Genomic DNA, 17,144 nt, shown 5'->3' with positions numbered 1-17,144 from the left:
CAGGGGGAAGTAAAGATCTGAGAAGAACAGAAGAGGGGAGCTAGGCTAGTGGGCTTCATGGGACTGTCACCTTTTTATCTTTTTAACATTTAAAACAAAGTATTCACAATGACATGCTCTTTCAGAAAGTACAGACCCTGGGGGCCCACAGGTGGCCTGGTGGTTAAGGCGCTGGACTCCCACATGGCCAAATACGGCTCGAGTGCTGGACCTGGTGGCTTGCTTTGTCCCTTTCCCTTTCTCTCTCTCTCTGTGAGGGGAGGGGAGGGGAGGGGAGGGGAGAGCGGAGCAGAGAAAGGACTGCCCGAGTGGCACAGAACCCACCTCCTATCTCACTGCTAACACTGCCCACTCACAGGACCTTGAACAGGTCATTTAACCTCTGATTCTTAGTTTCCTCGTCTTTAAAACAAGGATAATTTCGTTAATTATAAGTATCAATGAAATAATGTGTATGTAAAAAGTTTTGTAAAATGTTAAGTCATTTTATAGAAATTTAATATAATATTAGTAAAAAGGATGCACTGAGATATTTATGTAATTTTATGTGTAAATATCAAGATAAAAAAATCTTAAAAGCCCCAATTAATTGGTTTAATTCTCAAGATCAAGCATATAGCCGATATGGCTCTCAGGGGCACTGTCATTTTCATAGTGTAATGGCTCTGTAGAAGGGAAGAGCATCACAAGCTTTGTGAAATTCGCAGGGTCAGGCCAGCCAGTGGTGTGCTCAAGTCCTGAACCTGAACGCTTGAAAAACGACACTAAGTGCATGTGCATGCCTGCCCAAAATCCTGTAAGAAGGGACAAATGGAGGAGAGGTCACTGCAGCAAGACCACCTCCCATGGCAGTACTTTAAAATCTAGAAATAAAAATATAATAAACTTGGGCCAGCAGGTGGTGTGAAGGTTAAGGCATTGGATCCTACACGGCTGGCTGTACAGTTAGAGTCTTGGACCCTGTACCCTGAAAATAACACTCAGCATTGCGGCCAAAATCCTGAGAGGAGAGTAGAAAAGAAGGGATTACAATATGGCCATCCCCCAGAGGGGTTGATTTCTCATTCATTCCCCCACCTCAAGCACACATGCCCTATAGTCAAAACAAATATATAATAAACTTTAAAACAAAGAAAAGCTTATCTTCAACAGGGGTGGTAAGTACCTACAATTGAGAACTAATATAATTCAATCCAACATAAACATCAGACAGGCAATGTTTGTGTTTTGCTTTTTATCACCTATCACCTAGAACATATTAGTACTGAAAGTCCTATTACCTAAAAGAAAGAAAAGTAGAGGATAACACCTTCTTTTTACCTGGGCTTCCTGCAGATAAAGGCTAGCCCACACCTGCAGGGCTCAGACATAAGCTCAGGAAGGCTCCAGAGGCAGGGGCCTGCCTGATGGGATCCACGGAGGCCTGGGTAGGGAAGGTGCTGAGAACTCTGCTCACAATGGGTGGAGGACGAATGGGGCGGACCCCACTGGCCGACGCCCGTCCCCAGAAGAGCCACGTAAGGGGAGAAGCGCTTTGGCTGTATCTACAGCAAGTCTGGAATGAGGTTGAAGAATCAGAATTCAGCCTGTCCTCTTACCACAAAGATCCTAGAGCAAAGTTCCATAGGGCGAAAGTTGTATTCAATGAGATTAGGAATTTCCCCCTTCTTTCTTCAAAATAGTATCTTATGTATCTGCTTAATATACTGAGTCCAAAAGCCAAGACAACGTTAACTAAAAATTGGTTTCCCCTAAGCACACTAATCTGCTTTCCACGAAACACCAATAAACTAAAATCTCAAAATGACTTACTGTGTAGCAGCTTACAGCTCTACTAGTAAAATAATTTTCATGTACTCTATCCAATTTTTACATTTTCCCCATTACCTTTCTCACAGAAACAACTCTGTCATCCTCGCCCCCAAGGTTTAAAAATTGCTAGATATCTTTTTAATGTTCCACCCATATCCAGAAAGAAACTGTTAGAGCTGTCATCATCAGACCCTGTCCAACATGGATGGGTACAGGATCGAGCTGCCATCAAGACTGCATCACTGGGACCAGCAGATGGCACAATGGTTATGTAGCTGGACTCCCATGTAGTCAACCATGGTTCAAGTCCTGGTTCTGATAGCTTAATCACGCCGGGCACATATGCGTGCATGCCCAAAATCCTGAGAGGAAACTAGAAGAGAAGGGACTGCAGCGTGGCCATCCCCCAGGGGGTGACTTCTCGCTTTCTGTCTCTCTGTCTCTCCAGCAAGCACATGTACATCCTGTAGCAAAAATCTCACCAGGGAGAAAAAAAAAAGAAGAGCACGGCCACAGAGCCAGAGACACCACTCAGTGCAGAACACACCGTCACTTAAGTGACACCAAGAAAGAAGCACCGGTAATTAAACTATGGCACGCTGTCACTTCAAACGGATAGCAGTGGGGACAGTTTCAGAGCAGCAGCGCCGCCAGGACTGCGCCTGGATCCCGTGGCCATGGCCCACAAGCTCCCCTCCGCTGTGGGACAACTGGATCCAGGAGGGGAGGGAAAACATACCTTAAACATGGAGAATGGTGTCTGTCTTTATTAGAGATCGAGACCAAGTTAAAAAAAAAAAAAAAAGGTTTCTAAAAATTAAAAAAGTGTTCTTACACCTATCATCTCAGTGTCTAAAGGCATGACACTGCCAAGTAGGGCCCTGTCACCTCGTTCGAAGCGGCCCACGTCTGAGGGGCTCACTGTGTAGGAATGTCTCACACAGCCTGGGGCAGTTAGTCCTCTGAGGAAGCTGGCCCCCAGCAGTGTCCCTCAGACTCCCACACTGTGCACGTCACAGAGGCGAGGGCTGAGCTCCTGCCTCACGGTCAGCTCCAGGTGGTGCTGACGCTACTGGGCCACAGGCTTTGAGGAGCAGGACGGGGATTCGACAGCATCTCACACCACACAGCCACATGAAGTCGACTTTGTCAGGGTTGAATCATCCCCAGTCTGCTGATGAGGAAATTGAGACTGAGTTGCCACTCAAACTCTGACTTCTATCTGGCATTACAATGCAAAGTTTAAAAAACAAATCTATCACAGTAGCACTAAAATCAGCTAAAATCAATGCAGGGGAGCTTAGAAAACCGGTCCGCGTGAACCACTGGAGTGGTGTGCACCTCCATGACAGGGAGCAGCCGCTCTTGACGGAGCCAGCAGAAAGGCCTTCCTGAGGCTCTCCTGGAACTTTCCTTCTGCAAGGTGAGGGTGCTCTTCACTCTAATCGAAGTCTGAGATGGCCTTCTGATTCTCCTCGTTTCCACAATCCAGCTGTTAGGCCAAGTTAGCTTAATCACCGCCATGTTAGGAAATGCTGGGCCAAGTTAGCTTAATCACCGCCATGTTAGGAAATGCTGGGCCAAGTTAGCTTAATTGCAACCCTGTTAAGTCTTCAAAGACAGAGCCCACTTTGTTAGGGCCTCAAGGACGGAAACCAGGAGTCTGGGAACTCTCAGATAGGTGGAAAACGGGAAGGCCCAGCACCTCTGAGGCAAAGTCATCCAGACCCTTAGCTGAGAGTCTTTATCTAGACCTGAGCAGGTGGTGACAGCTGGACCCTCGCTTCTCATACCCCCTCCTTTGTGTGTGTTACATTCTATGGAAAATCCTGAACTATAAAAGATCCCTTTATCTTAGGCTCGGGGTCCTTGTGAAGGCCCACTGCGACGGGCAGAAACTCAGACCCCAGTTAACTGAAAACAGAATAAAAGCCTCTTTTCCAGTTGCATTGTCGTTGTCTTTTCTGCGTCTCCATCAGTTAGACCGATCTCTGGACCCTTACACAGCACAGTGGGAACTACAGTCTACTTTTCTAACTGGCTAGGCTTCACTCTATCTGCAAATCAGCTGGTATTCCAGCAGACCAACAAAGAGACCTCGGTCTAGATCCTCAGAAATACATACACCTGATTTTGTAACCATGCTTAAACCATGAATTGTTTGATTTTTTTTTTGGGGGGGGGGGAGGGACAAAAAACCTTGTCATCCCAGGAGTAAACAGAATAAAGGATACAAAAATAAAAGAAAAATAATTAAAGCTATAACTGGCATCCTGAGTTTTCCTACTACTCTGAAAACTGCCCCCCTGAAGTCGAGCATTCCTGTGTGGGATACTACTGAAAGTTCAGTGGGCAACGAGAGCGAGCTAGGATTGTCAGCCAGAAAGCAGTGTTCTAGGACAGCCAGCCAGAAAGTGGTGTTCTAGGACGGCCAGCCAGAAAGCAGTATTCTTGTTACAGAAGATCAGACTACTGGACAGAGGCCACTGCTGCATTCACAACGAACTCGAGGGCCAGTCCCACAGCTCGGAGGTGAAGGGACCCAGATCCCACATAGCCCACTGGAGTCTGAATCCCAGTCCCAGCAGCTAGAAAAACGCACCATGCGCATGCCCCAGACCCTAACGTACGGGAGAACTGGAGGAAGGACTGCAGCATGACCATGCCCACTAGGGAGTGCTCATGCTCGCTCGCTCGCTCGTTCGCTCTCATTCTCTCTCTCTCTCTCTCTCTGAGGAGCATATATACTCTCTGGCAATAAAAAACAAACAAAAAACTTCAAGAAAAAATGTACTCAGGACGACTCCGGGAAGCTACACAAGGTATTAAACACCTTCATGAAAGCTGAACACAGAAGCCTCGCTGACGATGCAGTAAGCAGCATGGAGCGAGGAACGAGGTCTGCACCTCTCGATCGGTATCTGCGAGTGGGCTTGTGATGGATGCCTCGAGATCTGCCACCACAGGGGATTAGAAGGGAGCTCCTTGATGGCCGCTGGAGACTGAGTGCACCACCCAAAAGTTGGATGAAATAAATATCTGGGTGCCCTGATACTGCTCTCTAGAACAATTATTTACAAGAAGCAAAACTGTCTTTCTTATTCTCTGCACTCAACACTCTGCATAAAGACAAGAATTTTTTTTCCTTTTTTTGGAAGAGGTTTTTGCTATAGGGTGCGTGCGCTAGCCAGACAGACAGAGAGAGACAGAAAGACAGAAAGCGAGAAATCACCCCCCAGGGGGGATGGTCATGCCACAATCCCTTCTCCTCCATTCTCCTCTTGGGATCTTGGGCACGCACACACACGCGCCCGGCATGAGTTTAAGCCACCGGGTCCAGCACGCGAACCACAGTCGACTACGTGGGAGTCCAGTGACATAGCCATTATGCTAAAGGCTGGTCCCAAGACAACAATTTTTAAGAAGGAAAAAAGTTCACCTTTTTCAAGAAGATGCATGCATACCATGACAAACAAAATGATTCAGGTTTCCGTGAGCAGAGCTTTGACCAGGCATCACCTAAGCAAAAGGCACAGCAAAGCCAGGGTGGGTAGAAGAGTGGCAAGATACCTACCTGTGAGTGACTCGTATCTACTGAACATGTCAGCGCAGAGGCTTGGTGTGACTGACCCGTCCTCCTACATCCCTCTACAGATGCAGATGAGATCAAAATATGGGAATGGCCCAGCCACGGTGGCATACGGTAAAATTCTACAGGCTGAGATCACGGAGGAGGCCCGAGTGCAATCCCCAGCCTGCCATACAGTTAGAAGTCAGGTCCAGCAGCACATAGCTGCAGTTCCAGCTACTTGGAAGGGGAGGCGGAGGCAGAGGATCACAAGCTTAGACAGGCCTGGGCAGCCTAGCAAGACCCTGCTGGAAAGAGCTGGGCATGGTGGAAGCACACCTGCAGCCCAGTTACTCCAGAGACTGAGGAAGGAGGATTCTGACAGAGCAGGACTCTGTCTTTAAATTTAAAGAAGGGAAGGGGGAAAGGGGAAAGGGGAAGGGAGAAGGGAGAAGAAGGGGAAAGAGCGAAGAGGGAGAAGGGAGAAGGGAGAAGAAAGGGGGGAAGGGAAGGGAAGGGAAGGGAAGGGAAGGGAAGGGAAAGAACAAGGGAAAGAACAAGGGAAGGAAAGGGAAATAGGGAAGAGACAAGGGAAGGGACGGAAAAGGAAAGGAAGCGGAAAAGAGAGAAGGAAAGAAAGGGAATGAACGGGGTAACAGTCAACTGCCCACACCTTTCCTTCTGAGAAGACGGCGCAGTTTGGGGGCACCCCGTCCTCCTTACACCCCCCTCACAGCTCAGCGGAAGATCTGCTAGTCCGCTCTTTGTCCTCGCCTAGCCTGAGGTCCTACAGCCCTGGCCACAATACTGCGAAAGTGAAAAATCTCCAAGTCTCCCAAGACAACTAAAGATGAAACCCACCTGAACAAAAACAAGTACGGGTCATCATACCTAAAAGACACGATTTTTGTCATAAAAGCAACTGTCTAATGAATGCTTTAAAAAGGAGAACAATGGGCAAAAATAACCCTTCAGGCCACTGTGCTTTCTCCTGTTCCAATTATTTGCTGCTTCTTCCAGACGTCCCAGGAATGCAGGCCCACGGCGCCTGGTTGGTGGCCGAGAATAAGACCCTGACAGAGTTCGCAGCCGAAGCCCCAGAGGCGCTGGCTCCCCACGCTGGCCTTCACAACATACGGCGCTCACTGACCTCCTCCAGCAGGTGGGAGCTGCAGGCAGTGTTTGGAAGGCAGCACTCCCTCTGAGGGTCTGTGCTCACAAAACGAGAACGAGTGTGCAGACGGGAAAGGGGCAGCTGGGGCAAGTGTGCGGAAAGAGAAGTGCCACGCCAACCTTCCCATGTGGCAACGGGTGAACGAGAGCTGGCCTGGGTCCCTTCCTCACATCCAAAGGGTAGATCAGGTTCTCCCCAAGTGGTCCCTCAGGAAGGTTCAAATACAGAGCCATTTCCTATCTGATCCACCAGCCAATAACCCCAACCTGAGTCTCCGCAGGACTGAGAGACCAGTCAGCACTGAGGCTGGCTTCGGGTGGCCAGTACCCAAACCTGGACTTGACACCTGAGGAAGACGCGCCAGACGGGAGCCACCATCCCGCTGAGGCTGAGAGCGGACAGGAGACCAGGACGCCACCTCCGCTCCCTAGCAACAGGTGTGTGCTTTCCAACCGAGGGGTGAGGTGGGGGTGGGGAGCAAATCAGGAGCAGGACTCAGAGGAAGGACTCTTAAATGAGCGCCATCAGGAACAAAGGGCTCTCTTCCTCCCTGGAGGCAGAGAAAAGGAGGCCCGACAGACTTCCAGGTCTCTCTCACAACCTTCCCAGAAGTGACTCGAAATCAAAACCCATGGTACAAAATGAGGAAGTCTCAAATGAAATGCAGCTTCAAACTTCTGGATGTAGGAAGTCCATGGTCCACAGAAAGCAGTGGTTGGGAAAGGGCTGTGGAGACGGCGTCCAGCCCAGGAGAAGAGGCTGCAGGCAGACAGAGGGGCTTCACGGCGTCAGAGCTCACGGCAGTCAGTCACACTCAGACCACACGCTCCGGCTGCAGGTAAAGGGCAGCAACGCAGTCTTCTGGCAGGACAGGTGCGAAAAGCGAAGCTGTCAAGGAGGGCCGAGGGGGTTCCTTAACGACAGCCTGGCTAGCCCAAGGTGACCTGCAATACCTGGTCCCTGGGAGACCTCCCTGGGTACTGGCACGTCCCTACTCTCAGATCAGGAACTCTCTATTGACAGCCCAGCTTCAGCTTTCTTGGCTTAACTCTGTTTTGTTTTGCTTTAAACTAAAAATGGTGTTTTCTGGTGGATCAATGAACTGAGATCTACAGTTACCTGACATTAGTATCAATGCGTCCCCCTGAAAGTATTCTTTCTCTATTTTTAAAAAGTGTAGCTTACGTCTATTTATGGTAAGAGTGTTTAAAAATACCCTGTAATCAATGCTGTGCAGATCTAAGGAAACTAAACAGGCATGTTTTGCTTTAGGGGAAAAAAAAAAGAGCAAGAGAGAGAGAGAGAGAGAGAGAGAGAGAAATAGGAACAAGTTCCTCAAGCCAACTTACAAATCCTCCTTTTCTTAGACAGGAATCGCCCGGGGATGAGCTCAACACATACTCCACCATGCTAACGCCTAGTCCCCCACTCTCCGACCGTGGGGACAGTACAGAATTGACCTCACTGTTCACATGGAAACTCTGACCAGGTCTTCTCTGCACCATGATTGGCTGGGAAACTGAATGATCTACAAAAAAGATACACAAGCATGATACAGTGCAGCCAGAGGCTCAAACACATTACCGTGATGGCTCATGGGTAAACCAGTGACCGGGAACCTGGGACCGCCTGGGTCGGCTGAGCCACAATCTCTAACGTGTCCCTCACTAGGGATGACTTTCTACAGCAGCTAAGGAAACAAAACACACCCTTCATTGGCCCAGGCTAGCAGAGGACTACAGAGATACACGTAACTGGCTGATCTAGCAAGGTGAGTATATTAACTTTTAACCCGTTCCAGTAGCGGAATTTCGTTTTAATACATTTTACTGGTAATATTACTAAAACACGCATGATTTCACTGTCCTTTTTAAAACAACAGCATGATCTGGTCCCGTCTGATGCCTCCCTGTCATCACACGGCTCCGTGTTCATGGGGTGCCGGCACACAGCACACCAGCCACTGGGCTTTCTGTCCCCTCCTATCACCTGCCACTGCGTTCTGCTGTCGGTGTGTGTGCTCTGCGAGCTCCCCCGTCCCTCTTCAGGGGTGGTTTGTCAGGAGAATGTCTGTGTCCAGCGACTGGAGCTGGCCCCAGCCACATCATCCCATGCATGGCAGACGGGCAAGGGGAGAAAAAGAAACAGGAGTTTTAAGTGGCAGGCATGGATTCTCTAATTTCAAGTACGCAGACAACAGAACAAAGTTATTGTTGAAATTACGGTCATTTTGGTTAAGACCTTAACCCTGTGGCTACCACTTCAGGAAATACTGGCAATGTGATTTTGTCTAACTACGTTTTAATAAATCACATCATGTGAGCTCCTCAGTGGCAGTTATACTACACAACAGGACATTGCCGACATGCTCATGTCGCTGACGGAAGTCAGGACTCGCCGACTGCGGAGGCAGGGCGCTCTAAGACAGGCATAAACCACAGTACAGACGCTCGGTCTGGATTACCTGATGCTCCCCAGGCACTGTCTCGCCATTGATCACCCAGGAATATTCCTTTTGGTCCATCTTTGCTGGATTCATCTGTTTCCCAAAACTTTTTACCTGGCAAGAGCTGCTGCAAATTAAAAATAATAGATGCTTTAAAGAATTCATAAAGGATGAAAGTACAGCAGTCAACACTTTCTTTTAGACAAGGGTACTGGAGCTTATTATCAAAGTGCCCCCACAACAAAGCTGTGGTCGGAGCACTCCACACACACGGGGTAAAAGTCAGTGGCTGGCCTGGGGCAGGGTGGGGGGACACTAACCAGATCACAATAGCGTCTCAGCTTTAAACATCTAGGGCTGTTCACTTAACCCATCAGGGTTTTTACGGGAGAGAAGGGTACTAACAGCCTGTTCATGAACTGCTTACTAAGAGGGCTCTTCCTGAAAACAAAGGACCTGGAGCCGTCACAGTCTCCCTGCCCATCTGTGTCCTAACTGACCAAATCACTCCCCTGTGAACCAGCTATGGGCTTCAGACATGGAATGCTGGAGGCCAAGTTCACTCCCTTGACACGCACAGATTCTGTTACCCAAAATAGTCCCCAACCACAGTATTAACCTAGTCCAGCCTTCGGAAAGACAGAAAAGCTATTCCCCCATTACAAGAAAGGAACTAAGAATCCCCTAACCTGTTTCCTTAACAGCACTTGGAGATGCCAGGGAAGTGACTCCACACATTACAGAAATACATGACACTGGCCCTAAACCCACATGAGAACTTTAAACTAGCTTCAGCTAAAGACAGGCAAAGCACCCTTCAAACAAAACACAGAGCAGTTTTGCGCAAGACCAAAGCATCAGTGACCAGGGTTAAAAAGTTCAATTCCAGGCCAGCTGGTGGCATGAAGGTTAAGACGGCTTGATCCCACATGGCTGACTGAGGTTTGAATCCTGGACCTGGCAGCCTGAAAACAAGCTGAGCATGTGGTGTACGTGCCCAAAACCCCCAAGAGGACAATGGAGAGGGGACTGCAGTGTGGCCATCCCCTCTGGGGGTGACTTCTCACCTTCCACTCTCTGGAGAGTGCATGTGCGTACCAGCAAATGAGAGAGAGCATGAGAGCGAGGGCACAGGTAGAACCCACTGGAACTCTTCATACATTAGCAAGTCACCAACTGACTCACTAAAATGTCTCCTCTTATTCTCCTGTTCTTCAACTGCTATTACAGGCACAAAAGTAAAAGGTTTAAGACCTTACTTAACATTTAACCATCTCTCAAGGCATAGAAAGGCACACCAGGGGAGGTGGATTTCTCTGGGAAACAGAACAAAAACCAAAAAACACTTGCTCTCCGCCTTGAGACAAGTCTAACTTTCCAAGTCATAACCCATAACCCAATGGTGCTGGGGCAACCACCTCACCTGCCCGCACTGAAATGACTGACCACTCCTGGCTCCCCAGCAGCTGCGGGTTGCTCTGAGGCAGCAACAGACCTAGCTCAGGACTCGGTACTTCCCAAACCAAAGCTGTGCCCCACACCTCTCCCGTCAGGCTCCCACGGTATTTTCTCATCAAACAAGAGCATAGCGAAAGGCACGCTCTGCTCTGACATCTGCTTGCGCAGACACCCAAATCTCCTCCGACATTAGCAGTTACAAACGACAGTCAATTCCTGGAGTGCCTCTCGGGCCGACAACCTAAGGGAATGGGGGAGCACGCCCAGCTCGCAGCTCCACGGCAGTCGGGAAGCTCTGTGCTGGGCCCTTGGGGACATTACTGAACTGCCTGGGCCTCAGTCTTTTTTTTTCCTTTTACATCTTTTACCAAACGGCATGTGTGCTCACCAGAGAGACAGAGAAAATGAGAACTCGCTCCGCCCCGGGGATGACCACACCTCAATCCCTTCTCCTCTATTCTCCTCTAGGGATTTTGGGCATGCATGCACATGTGTCCAGTATGTTTTTCAAGCTGCTGGGTCCAGGACTCAACCACATGGTCATCCATGTGGGAGTCTAGCACCTTAATCACACCACCTGCTGGCCCCACACCATTCCTTAAAAAAAAAAATTTAAAAAATAAAATAAAATAAAAAGATATAGTTTTTATTTAGTCATTCATTCATTTTTCAATTTGACCGGAGAGAGACACACACAAAGAGAGAGAGAGGGAAAGTGAGAAAGCAAGACACCAGGTCCAGGACTTGAACCGTGGTCAGTCATGTGGGAGCGTCCAGCACCTCGACCACCATGCCACCTGCTGGCCTCCCACCGCATTCCTTTTACTGATGAAGGAACTATTTCCCAGGATGCTGTGATGACTGGAGGTACTGCTGTTCAGGAGCTGGCACAAGTCCTGCCACACAGCAGGTTCTCGATAAACCACCCCAGGTAAAGAAACCTTGAAATTCAATGTAAACTAAGCAAGAGGTGATTCAAGACTGCTTGTGGTTAAACTTCTTTTTCTCCTTTTAGTCTCAAAAGTGCCCTCTCTGGGGAACCAGCAGTTAGTGTAATGGCTATGTCGCTGGACTCCCCCGTAGTCGACCGTGGTTCGCGTCTCGGTCCCAGCGGCTTAAATCACACGCCGGGCGCGTGTGCGTGCGTGCCCAAGATCCCAAGAGGAGAATGGAGGAGAAGGGATTGCGGCGTGATCATCCCGCCGGGGGGGGATTTCTCGCTTTCTGTCTCTCTGTCTCTCTCTGTCTGGCGAGCGCACGCGCCCTATAGCGAAAACCTCTCCAAAAAAAAAAAAAAAAAGTGCCCTCTCTGGAGGCCAGAAGGTGGCATGGTCACTAAGGTATTAGACTCCCACATGGCTAATCATGGTTGTTTCAAGTCCTGGACTTGGCGGCCTAAAAATCGTGTGGGATGCATGTGTGTGAGTGTGCCTAAAATCCCAGGAGAAGAGGAGAGAAAGGACCGTGGCGTGGCTTTCCCCCGGCCATCCCTCTCTCCCTCAAGTATACGCACACTATGGCAATCCCCCCCAAAAAAATTCCCTCTGAGATTGACAGAATTCCTTCCCACTGCCTGTCCCCTTCCCAGCTAAGACCCCGACCCTGCCCCATACGTGAGGACAGGGAGAGCGGGCAGGAGTGCGCCAGCGCGGCAGAGCACAGGCGGGTCACTCCCCGTTGGGAACTTCATGCTCCACAGCGTAATAGAAAAAGAGCAAGGGGGCTCAAACACCACCCTTGTCCTATCATCTGTAAAATGTTCATCCCTTGCCTGAGAAACTTAGATTATCTTTATTCAAATGTCAGGCAACAGCTTCTGAAAGTACCAGAGCAGCTGCGTATGGAGATCCACAAACATAGTCTGCTCCTGTTGTCACAGCGCTTACTGAATGCAGCAGCCTTCGAATTCAAGGCTTCCAAAAGGACTCTGTCACCTTTCACTGAAACTTGATGGTGAGTCTGGTGGACACAGGATCATCGCTGCTCCTGGGCTAAGTTCTCTCAAAAAGAAACAATACAACAAACACGAAGCGAGGTGCTAAAAACAGCAATTCCACTCCGCCACAGTAAAAGTCAAGTCCCAAGTTCAGACATCAAGCAGCAGCCGCTTCTCCCACCTTAATAACCAATATAGGGGCCGACAGGTGGCGTGGTGGTTAAGGCACTGGATTCCCACATAGCCAACCGCAATTTGAGTCCTGGACCTGGTGGCTTGCTTTCTCCCTTTCTCTCTCTCTCTCTCCTTTCCCCTCCTCCCTCCCTCCCTCCCTCCCTCTCTGGTCAAATTAAAACAAAGTTAAATAAAATCATTTTTTAAAAAAAGTAACCAATATCAATAAAAATCCTAAACAGCTACAAGGAGCAGCCCAGAAAGTACTAGAATCCATATGCTTAAGGGAAGGGTGGTGAAAAGATCATGTGACTGCTATCAATTAAAAACAGCACAGGCTGTAGGCTGTAAAGGTGGGCTCAGAAGAGATAAAGAGAAAGGAGGTAGGAGGGCAAGGAGGTGGCATGCTCATTGCTCTACAAACAGGGAAGGTGCTCTGCAAACAGAAAGCAAAATATTGAACACCTAGATATATAGGCAAAGACACAAACAAACTTAGTGTAAGTTCTTAAAAATCTCCAGAGCTTACAGAGAACCTAGCATTTCTCCCATTCCTCCAAAGCAGGGGTCCCCAACAGTCAGCAAAGCTTCATGTGTATTTACAGCCTCTCCCCATCACTAAGTGAGCCTGAACTCTGCCTGCGGTCAGATCAGCAGTGGCAGCAGACCCTCACAGGAGCACACACTCTACTGTGAACTGCACACGGAGGGTGCTGGACTCCCACATGGCCAACTACAGTTTGAGTCCTGGACCTGGCGGCCTGCTTTCTCACTTTCCTCTCACCCCTCTCCCTCTCTGTCCCTCTCTGATCAAATTAAAATAAATAAATAAAGCTAAATAAAATAATTATTTTTCTAAGAAAAAGTAATGCACTTCAAACATCCTGAAGCCACTTTCCACCTCTCCTCCGTGGAAAATGTTTCCATCCGTAGAAAAATTGTCTTCCACAAAAGCAGTCCCTAGTGTCAAAAAGGTTGGGAACCACTGCCCAAAGCATAGTCATCCACACTTCTGGACTGCCAAGGAGCATTTGAAAAGACTCCTAATCATCTTCACTTTAAGTATCTCTGGCCTTGTGGTAATCCACTTCCCTTGACCGTGCCCCAGACAGAGTGAGTGAGTCTAAGAAATAACACAAAGCCCAGAATGGGACGTCACTTTAGAGAGTATTTAGAAGACTGTGGTTTCCTCTTGCCCTCCTGCTGGGCCACTTTGATGAAGACATCGAATGACCTGGACCATGACATCAAACACGAGTAGTGCCACCTCCCAGAGGACCGTAGCCCCGGATGACCCTTTGACTGCAGCTCACGAGGGCCCCTGAAATAGAAGATCTAGCCATGTCATGCCTGGGCTCCTGGCCTATAGTAAACTATGAGGCTTAAACAACCATACTGGGTTTTGGTTTGTTTTCAGTTTCCTTTTTTTTCCCCTTTCAGCCATAGGGTACATGCACTCTCCAAAGAAAGAGAGGGAAAGTGAGAAATTACCCTCAGAGGGACGGCCATGCTACCATCCCTTCTCCTCCATTCTCCTCTTGGGATCTGGGGCACGCATGTGCACACACACCTGGAGTGTTTGTTCAGGCTGTCAGGTCTAGGATTTAGGGGATCCATTGTCGCCCATGTGGGATCCAGTGTCTTAACCACCATGCTACCTGCTGGCTCCCAATCGTGTTGTTTTTAACCACAAAATTTTAGAATAGGTAACTAATGCAGCTGTAAATATGTGGAAATGTTTTCAAATGTTTAAAACATTTTTGAAGAGATCTTTGCTATAGGGCACATGCACTTGCTGGAAAGACAGAGACACAGAAAGCAAGAAATCACCCCCAGGGGAATGGCCACACTGCAATACCTTTTCCCCCATTTTCCTCTTGGATTTTTGGGCACACATGTACCCAGCGTGAGATTTAAACCACTGGGTCTGGGACTCGAACTGCGGTTGACTACATGGCAGTCCTGTGACATAACCATTACATCATCTGCTGGTCCCATCAAAATGTTCTTTTTGAGAGAGAGAGAGATTTTTGCTATAGCGCATATACACTTGCTAGACAGAAAGTGAGAAATCATCCTCCAGGGGGAACGGCCATGCTACAATCTCCTTTCCTCCACTCTCAGGATTTGGGGCACACATACACATGCATCACGTCAATTTCAAACTGCTGGGCTTGGGACTCAAACCACAGTTGGCCATTTGGGAGTCCAGCACCTTAACCAATACACCATCTGACAGCCCCACTCAAAACACCTTTTTAAGAATTTGTTTTTGGGAACCGGCAGGTGGCATGGTAGTTAAAGGTGCTGGACTCCCACATGGCTGACCTCGGTTCAAGTCCCAGACCTGGCAGCTTGCTTTCTCACTTTCTCTCTCCCTCTCCCTCTCACTCTATCCCTCTATGGTCAAATAAAAATAAATAAATAAATGGGTAGAGATAAATAAAATAATTAAAGATAATTTAAAAAAAAAAAAAGAATTTGTTTTTGGACCATGAGGTTTAGCTGGTTCAATCTTGCATGACAGACTCTGTCGTTTGAGTCCTGGACCCGGCGGATTGAAACTCATGCCAAGCACATGTGATGTAAGCCCAAAAATCTCAGGAGGAGAATGGAGGAAAGGGGACTAGGGAGTGGCCATCCCCCCTGAAAGGGTGATTTCTCACTTTCTCTCTCTCCAGTAAGCAAACATGCCCTATAACCAACCTAAAAAAAGAAAATAATAAAAAAAGAATTTGTATTAAAGAAACATTTCTTGGGGATCGGCAGGTGGCGTGGTATTTAAGGGTACTGGACTCCCATGTGGCTGACCACAGTTCAAGTCCCGGAGCAGGCAGCTTGCTTTCTCACTTTCCCCCTTTCTCCCTCCTACTCGATATCCCTCTCTGGTCAAATTTAAATAAATAAAGTTAAATAAAGTAATTAATTAAAAATAAAAAGAAAAGAAACACTTCTTGTTCCATTTCTAATATCTAAATCCAAGCAAAATATTTTTGAATTGGAAATAAAACACTAATTTCCACCCTGTTTTGTGTTCTCTCCTACTTTATCATATAGAACTTCTATGTCTATAGTAAGCTTGCTGGTAATTAAAACCAATCATTTATATTCAGAGTCAAAACTAAAACAAGGAGCCTAACTGTCCAGATCTGACTGTCTTAGAAGGAACTGGAAACTACTCAACTATAAGCGAAGTGATGAAGTACTACCTACGCAACGCTTCAAATTCAACTGTGATCCTTTTGGAGGCAACGTCCAAAACACTGGCTAAAACTTCCCACTGGCCTAAAGACAGGAGTTGCCAGAGTCGGCAGGTGGCGTGGTTGTTAAGCGCACTGGACAAATTAAGATAAAATAAGTAAATGGATAAATAAAGTTAAATAAAATAATTATTAAAAAAAAAGAACTTGGAAATAAAGATTGCCCTTTGACACAACAAGCAATAGATCACAGAAGAGAAGTTCACTTCAAAAAAAGACTAGGCAGTAAGAGGACTAAAAGATCTGAGAATCTAAACGAATCAGAAGTTGAGCCACCAAAACAAAGGAGGCACAACGAGCTGGATGAGCAGCTGCTGCCTGGCTAGCCTGCCCAGGGAGACCACCTCCACGTACTGAGTCTAACTAGAGATGCAGCGGGCACGGCACACCAGACGGGGCCTGCTGACAGCAGACACAAAACCCAGTGAGCGCCCTGGCTCTGACTGCTCATCGAGCAATCTGCTAAGAACGGCCTTTCTCCTGTAACTGAGCATGCCAATCACTGAACATAATTATCCTGTCTTCCTGAAGTTATCAATTCTCCTCATATCCAGCCCCATAGTGCAAAGGGTTCAGCTCTGTGCACTGGAAGCCAGATCCCAATGTCCAACCATGGTTTGAAGCCCAGCCCCTGTGGCTTGAAAACTATGCTGGGCCCATGTGCATGGATGCCCGAAGTCCTGATGGGATGGAGAAGTGGAGGACGACGACTGTGGTAAAACCACGCCCACTGGGAATTGCTCTCTCTCTGGCCAGTGTACATATCCTCCAGTAGTTGTGAAAAAAAAAAGAAAATTAGGAGACAGCATTTTTGTTTTTATACATTAGTCTCTTGTGGCTCTGGATAATGTGGGTCAACTCTACAACACGACAGGATGGTGTCTGAGTTCGTAGTGAGATGCCATTTCAGAGTCTGCACACTGGCCAGGTTGAGGGAGCATCTGCCATCTCTGGCAGCACAATGGCCCTCATGCTCACCCTTACAGTCTCCTATCAAAGGGGATCCTAGCTGCCCACCAGTAATGTCTACACCCACATTTTTAGGAGGAAAACACATGTACTATCCCATTCTGAACCATAGGACTGTACAAGAAAAGACTAAGGAAAGGAAAGGAAACTTGGGGGTCAGCAAGTGGTGTGGTGAAGGGTGCTGGATTCCCACACGACCAACTGTAGTTCGAGTCCCAAACCTGGCAGTTTGCTTTCTCACTTTCCTTCTCTGGTGGGCACACGTGCCCTGTGGAAAGTTTTTAAAGATAAAAACAATAAATAAAATTAGACAGACTGCCCCTTTGGCTGTAGCAGCCAGCAGCATG

General features: G+C 48.0%; 1 protein-coding gene across 1 annotated transcript in view; it reads right to left on the bottom strand.

Moving 5' to 3' along the window:
- PUM1 (pumilio RNA binding family member 1) overlaps nt 1-17,144 on the bottom strand; it is a 151,749-nt gene that overhangs the window by 77,896 nt on the left and 56,709 nt on the right. Inside the window, 2 exon segments of the mRNA XM_027775558.1 lie at nt 7,904-8,082; nt 9,019-9,127. Coding sequence (XP_027631359.1) covers nt 7,904-8,082; nt 9,019-9,127 — 288 coding nt within the window.

This window comes from Tupaia chinensis, unplaced genomic scaffold (genome assembly GCF_000334495.1).
Source record: "Tupaia chinensis unplaced genomic scaffold, TupChi_1.0 Scaffold000573_1, whole genome shotgun sequence".
Taxonomy (NCBI): Eukaryota; Metazoa; Chordata; class Mammalia; order Scandentia; family Tupaiidae; genus Tupaia; species Tupaia belangeri.
Note: the sequence above shows the minus strand (reverse complement) of the source record. Positions and strands in the feature narration are given on the sequence as shown.